The 7,319-nt window shown below is 46.6% G+C and overlaps 1 protein-coding gene across 1 annotated transcript in view; it reads left to right on the top strand.

The window, feature by feature from the left end:
• LOC109469555 (ALX homeobox protein 1-like) overlaps window positions 1-6,767 on the top strand; it is an 8,892-nt gene extending 2,125 nt beyond the window's left edge. Inside the window, exons 2-4 of the mRNA XM_019768088.1 lie at window positions 2,555-2,853; window positions 4,220-4,351; window positions 6,387-6,767. Of these exons, the coding sequence (XP_019623647.1) occupies window positions 2,555-2,853; window positions 4,220-4,351; window positions 6,387-6,719 (764 nt within the window). The 3' untranslated portion in view covers window positions 6,720-6,767. The remainder of the gene's footprint in view (window positions 1-2,554; window positions 2,854-4,219; window positions 4,352-6,386) is intronic.
• The last annotated feature ends 552 nt before the right edge of the window (window positions 6,768-7,319 follow it).

Raw genomic sequence — 7,319 nt, 5'->3', positions numbered from 1 at the left:
GCAAAGGAGTCTGGTGGAGACTAATGTGCCGGATAGAAATCGCTTGGGAACCAATCACATCACCCCCCCCAAAAAAAATGATGCTTTTTCTAGTTCGGGGTTTCTTTTTTTGGGGGGGGGTGAAAAAAGAATTCCAGTGCAAAAAGAAACCACGATAAAACAAGCCTAAAAACACGCCAAAAATAACCCAAAACCCAAACCTCTGCTTGGAGAGTATCACAATGCAGGAAAACACTTCACAGCGTCCTGAGGAGCTCCGGCTCCACGTCTCCATGTCATCTCTCTTCCCGGGGTTGTGGTTTGATCATGTAACTTTCTATCATTAGTTTCAGTTTCAACCGTACCCTGGTTGCTAGACCCATGATAGCACGCTAAACCGAGGTTTAGGAGCAAAACAAGCCCAGAAAACGGCCGGAGCTTTCTTAAAGGCATCTAATGCTTTGCATCAACCCTATCCCATACCATACTGATATCTGTGAAGCAAAAATTTGATGTTGCTGACGGAAAAGTATATACGTATACGCAAGTCGCTAACAGCTGCTTGTTTTGTACCGTAGGCTGGGCGTAGCTATTTATGGGTGGTACCCAAACTAATAATAAGATCTTTAACGCTTTTGCCGGCCATACTACGTAGCGGGTACAAACCTTCTCTGGGCGGCTGATTATAGTAGGATGACCGGCAAAAGATCGCCTTACAAATTCTACAAAACGCAGTATAAAAACTCCCACCCGCCCGGAGGCCTGCACAGGAGGCTAAAGAAGATGCCCCACGTACTTGTTTTAAAATTGCATTTCAAACGCTTTAAGTTTAGGATGATATCAATTTAAAAGTCAATATCAGACACCTTTCTTCATCCAGAGTATTGTCAGTTTTGCCACCCTAAAATTGCATTCATGGATAACTGTTTTTGTAAAACGGAACGGAACTTTCCGTCCGTCACAAACACGGAAGGGGTACGCTCATCCACAGTCCGACATGATCATCCAGGCAAAAACCGTAACAATTCCCGTCTCGTGTCACCGAAACTGTCCTCCACACAAACATCGTCTGTGTGTTCTCTGACCCCCTTCCGAATGGAACGAAACCATTTACCTGAATTGCCATTTTATTAACAAAAATAATACACACACTAACCTAACATTACAGGACATGATTCGCTTGACCCGGTAGCCAATACCCATTTGAGTACTGACTTGTTTTCATTATCTTTCTGGCACCATCGCTGCTATTGGCAGAGGAGTTGGGCAAATCAAACGCCCATCTGATTCTGATTGTTTTAAGATGGTTAGGTGGTAACAGTATAGAGAGTACGACATCATCAATTGATAATGCTGCATCAGTTTTATTACGACCATATACATTTTGGCATTGATTACCAGGTTGTCTATTATAACGTTCATTTGTCACAGCTGTGTTTGCCGTCCCCGCGCTCCAGCGGCGGTGTGACGCGGGGCAGGCCGGGCACAGCCGCGGGGCAGGCCGGGCACAGCCGCGGGGCAGCCGGTAATCTATATAACCTCGTCGGCCGATATCGGACAGCGATCACAATCTAGAAATCATTATGAGTCAAGCCGGGGCAAATCAAAGGAGACCCCATGCGCATCCGCACCGGAAAATTGAAAACAACCGCACCGCTGACCGCCCGGTCCCCTTGCGCCGGGGTCCGTCAGGACTGCAACTCAAACAGCCACGCCACGGAAAGTGCAAAACAATGAACTAAACACGCAGGAATCAGAAAATGTTTGGACTTTTTTTTATTACTTTTATATCAGTACTCACTTGCAAAACTTCAAGCGGCACTGAACAGTTGCGTTTGAAACGGCAGTGACTTGGTCGCGGGAAACAGGATAGAGCCACATTCAGACCTTTCCCCCGACCACCAGCCTACCAAGGTTGGCTGAAGATTGGGAGCAGTCCGACCAGATTGAGACTTCGCTTACCTTTCTATATGAATCGAATCAAATTTGAGTTAAAATTTGAGTCAAATGTGACTGCCAGCCACACCCCGATCTACTCCCGAAAACTAACATTTTGAAACATTTGGCTATCACGACCCAACAGTACCCAACAAAGCTGCAGCCAACCGTGTTCCCACCCTTCTCCTAAACCATGGCTGTGTGTGTGGTGGGGGGGGGGGGGTCGGCTTTGTGACAGAGGCTTAAATCTTGTTCTCCAGCAAGAAGTAGTTTGCTAATCAGATCGGTCTGTTAAAAGTATGAATAAATAGTACCATACATATATTATAACTTGCGTAGCATGTTAGGGCCTTATAGTAACGCCATCGTGTGAGGACTATGAGCATTCTGCCAGGGAAGTCAGACGGCCACTTCTTCCACGTTGTGTTTTCCCTCCGTCCATCACCGACTTTTTGAAATGCCTCGAAATTTCTTAACATGGTACAAAATAAGTCAGGCATGTGGAAGGCGGAGAGTTCTAAAAGCGTGTGAGACTTACGGTGATCAGGCAGATCAAACGTGAACGTCATCAGAAGCCATCATCGTGACTTGTGTTTTCTTAGTCATATAATATTTGACGCAATTGTTTTTTCCATAGATGACAACCAACATTCTGACGACAATTTCGATGACAAAGAGTACACCAACATGGACGACGAACAGCACAAAGTACGATCATCAGCCACGGACAACAGCGGCGACAACAAGGACACCACAGAGGAGGGGGCGAACGGCGAAGGCGAGCCGAAAACAAAGAAGAAGCGTAGAAATCGCACGACTTTCACGAGTTTCCAGCTGGAGGAAATGGAAAGAGTATTCCAGAAGACACACTACCCGGATGTGTACATGCGGGAGCAGCTGGCGCTCAGGACAGATCTGACAGAAGCGAGAGTACAGGTGGGTACACCACGGAGACGGGGGAGTGGTGGTGGTGTGATTGGGTAGTGGTTGTACGTGCACTTAATGGTGTATAAAACGGCAAAACGCTGACATCGAACATCAGTGATCGCTACACACTTAAAGCCGCCTTCAATATGCTACACAAGCTATCACACAGGACCTACTGACAGGCTGTGTGGCAGGCTGACAGGCCGCGTGCTCCAGACGGCCTGTTAGATGATCCAGTATGTACCAAGCGCCCTTTCTGTCAGTTCTGTGTGTGTTACACGGCCTGTCTGTCAGTTCTGTGTGTGTCACGCGGCCTGTCAGTCGGTCCTGTGTGTGTCACACGGCCTGTCTGTCAGTTCCGTGTGTGTCACGCAGTCTGTCAGTCAGTTCTGTGTGTGTTACACGGCCTGTCAGTCGGTTCTGTGTGTGTCACACGGCCTGTCAGTCGGTCTGTGTGTGTCACGCGGCCTGTCTGTTAGTTCTGTGTGTGTCACACGGCCTGTCTGTCAGTTCCGTGTGTGTCACGCAGTCTGTCAGTCAGTTCTGTGTGTGTCACACGGCCTGTCTGTCAGTTCCGTGTGTGTCACGCGGCCTGTCAGTCGGTCCTGTGTGTGTCACACGGCCTGTCTGTCAGTTCCGTGTGTGTCACGCAGTCTGTCAGTCAGTTCTGTGTGTGTTACACGGCCTGTCAGTCGGTTCTGTGTGTGTCACACGGCCTGTCAGTCGGTCTGTGTGTGTCACACGGCCTGTCTGTCAGTTCTGTGTGTGTCACACGGCCTGTCTGTCAGTTCTGTGTGTGTCACGCGGCCTGTCTGTTAGTTCTGTGTGTGTCACACGGCCTGTCTGTCAGTTCCGTGTGTGTCACGCAGTCTGTCAGTCAGTTCTGTGTGTGTCACACGGCCTGTCTGTCAGTCGGTTCTGTGTGTGTTACACGGCCTGTCAGTCGGTCCTGTGTGTGTCACACGGCCTGTCTGTCAGTTCCGTGTGTGTCACGCAGTCTGTCAGTCAGTTCTGTGTGTGTTACACGGCCTGTCAGTCGGTCTGTGTGTGTCACACGGCCTGTCAGTCGGTCTGTGTGTGTCACACGGCCCGTCAGTTGGACCTGTGTGTGTCACACGGCCTGTCAGTCGGTCCTGTGTGTGACACACGGCCTGTCTGTCAGTTCTGTATGTGTCACACGGCCTGTCTGTCTGTTCTGTGTGTGTCACGCGGCCTGTCAGTCGGTTCTGTGTGTAAACGTGTACTACAGGGCCTGTCAGTTCGGTCCTGTGTGTGTCACACGGCCATTTTGGCATACATTGCACATAACACAGATTACATTTTAGACGTTACCAGGTTCTATACTAAACTATGTGTTCTCTTTACTTGTCACTAGGTATGGTTCCAGAATAGGCGGGCTAAATGGAGGAAGAAGGAGCGGTTCCACCAGATAGCCGGGATGCGGCAGACCACGGTGGGGGCGGGGCCGTACCTTCCGGTCCAACCACGGCCGAGCTCTTACTCCCAGGTCGGTACCGGGTGGGGAGGGGGAGGGGGAGGGGTGATACTGATGTGCTCGTCTGTAGGCGTGACGACGAAAGCAGAACGCACTGCGCTTGGGCTAATCCCGGATTTTTCACTGTTTTCTTCTTGGTCAACGTTGAAGTTGAACGTTGTATGCAAATTTTGTCCGTTGCACACGATATCCGCATTCTGACACAACATTTGAAAAGTATAGTAAATGTTCTTAAATTTCCGAATACAAAATGACTAGTAAACTGGAAATCCTCGCTAGATACCTTGAAACAATTAGATGTCGAAAGACTAGGTGTAACACAAGTCGTTCGGTGTAATATAGCCAGCTGCCGCCGCGCTTCGATCCTGTGATGCTGGTGTGTTACTCTGAAGGGCGGTTATACTGGCTATACAGATACAGATACAAAATACAAGCTTGAACAAGACGTAAACGTTCTTCACAATACATTGTGAGTATACAGGCGCAGTGCGTTCTCCTGACATGCTAGGCGTAAAGAGGAACTACCCGCCCTGGCAGGGAGAACACACGTCTGGTCCAACAGCTTTCTCTTTATCCGCGAAAACTCACATCTGAAATCAGCAAATGTCGCCAAAGTTTAAAACCCCAGTACTTTGATTGCTTTGCATTTGGGGTGACTCAAAAGTTTGGTGAACCAACGACATGCTAGTGAGATAATTCTGGTGACAAATTCAGATTAGTCAAAGGCTTTCGAATGGTTTTAAACGTTACACCTGCAAAAGCTACCACCTATTGCACCATAGAATTAACGGGTCTACTGCTGAGATAATTCTTGGATTTCTTACAATTGGTATAACTGATTTTCACCTTATGCAAAAGCGATCTGCTGGCATTATTGAGTTTGCAAACTGCACAATATGCCACACATTACTGAACTTTTGTGTCACCCTGTTGTAGATCACATTCCAACGCGCCGAACATAGCAGTTATACAAGGAGCCCGCAACATTTGGCGAACCCTCCACTCCCATGGGTGTAAGTTCAGGTTAGAGCTAACAACTTGTTTCCGTACAGATGTCGTGATCCCAGTAGTAAATTGTGCATTGCCTGTACTGCGGTAGACATGATGAGAACAAAGATTATTTGAACGACATATGCCTGAACAGAGTATGTGAGGGATAATACCTAGGGCCACACCAATTTAATTTGTTGGTTCTCGGATTTTTTCAGAAAAAATATGAAGCGACAGGGCGAAAAAAAATAAAAATAAAAACAGGTCTAGGCATCCTATTATAGGCTTAAATGGTACGAAATGAGCCATGAAGTCAACACAAAAGGCTGGGTTAAAATTTAAACATTGAATTTTGAACTTTTAATCAAACCACTGCAATGATAGATGAGAAAACTGTAACAACTAGGAAGAAAAGGACTTTCCTCAACTGTTGGGGGGCAAAACATGAGCATTTTTCACTTGATTCAGGAAAAGAATGAATTTTTTTTTTTTTGCAGATCAGAAAAAAACGAAGAGGCGAATCCGAGAACCAACAAATTAAATTGGTGTGGCCTAGTCTTGACGTTCGGGACCTATTGTTTCCACAGCGCCACCATGCGACAAGGTGTCGTAGTTCATTCAGGTCCTGTAAGGTAGCTGATGTGTTCAAGGCATTGCAATGCCATTTCAGGGTGGCAAAAATATTCTGGCTGAAGAAGTCTAATGTTAACTTTTACTGCCATTTCTTTGCACATTTTTGTTATCATTTCATACTTTAAGCGTTTAAAATAGCCCCAAAACAAGTTACATGACAAGCCCTCTATTTTTGGTACTGCCAATTGATACAAGCAACATTTTTTCCATCAGCGACATCGCGTTTTTGCCTCAAAGACATCAGTATGCTATGGGATAGGACTTACTAAAAATGGGCAGAAAATTGACCAGTCCCTGAAATTGCATTGCATACCTTTAATTTCAAGCCTCGATTATATATACGATAGGATGTTGAAACTGTATGTTCTTTCTAAAACCTTTTGTTGTTAGAATGAATTGTGACGGCTTGTCTTCACTTCTGCAGGTCCACACGTCATCCTGGGGAGGGGCGAGCAACTCCTCCTGCATGTCTCCCCACACCAACCTCCCCAGCTTCATGGGCGTGGCCACGCAAGCGCAGTCGTCCCTCCACGCCATCTCCCCGATGTCCACGAACAGCCCAGACTCCCTGACCAGTGCGCAGCGCCCCCTGGCGTGTGCCGAGGCAGACAGAAGGAGCTCCAGTATAGCCGCTCTCAGACTGAAGGCTCGGGAACACAGCGTGGCGCTCAGCATGATGGGAGATGATAGGAAACACGGAATGATGGGATTGCCTGTGTACGAGCACAGTTTGACAAGCGCCCAAACACGTCTCTAAAGTAGATATTTTCCCCCAATATTACCCACCCTAGCAGGAATATCATGCACCCCAAATTCTTTCTCTGTTTTTCAGGGTTTCGAAGAAATAAACTGTTTTCCTCATGTCAAAACATAAACATGCAAATATTTGAATGACATGCAGCCACTTTCGAGCTCTCTCATTGGCCGAACCTCTAATTGTCATGTTATCATTGGTTGAACTGATGATTGGTGGATGGTCAGGAAAGTTCCATGGTGCAAGAAGTGATGTATGAACATCTGTCCTGATGTTCCTAACGAGTACCTAACCAAGCAACCAAGCAACCAAGCAACCTATCAATAAATCAATCAGTTTTTATTCAACACCAACACCAGCATAACATTTTCATAAATAGCAACAATGCAAAACCTCTCATCAAATTCAAAACATATACACCACTTCTAATTGTAATACTGACGTAAAATGTACAGTCGGTTTCAACGTTGTAGCTTTGATAGTTAAAAGAATAGACGCTGTCGGCATTTGACAAAAGCCGTGTTTTGTGCTGAAGCTGTGATAACATATCAAACTGTTCCGCCATGTTATCCTGAAAGTTCACCTGTGTTAGTATAAGTCATT

This window comes from Branchiostoma belcheri, unplaced genomic scaffold (assembly GCF_001625305.1).
Source record: "Branchiostoma belcheri isolate BF01 breed outbred unplaced genomic scaffold, Haploidv18h27 scaffold208, whole genome shotgun sequence".
NCBI lineage: Eukaryota > Metazoa > Chordata > Leptocardii > Amphioxiformes > Branchiostomatidae > Branchiostoma > Branchiostoma belcheri.
The sequence above is the reverse complement of the archived record's forward strand: the minus strand, read 5'-3'. Positions and strand labels throughout refer to the sequence as shown.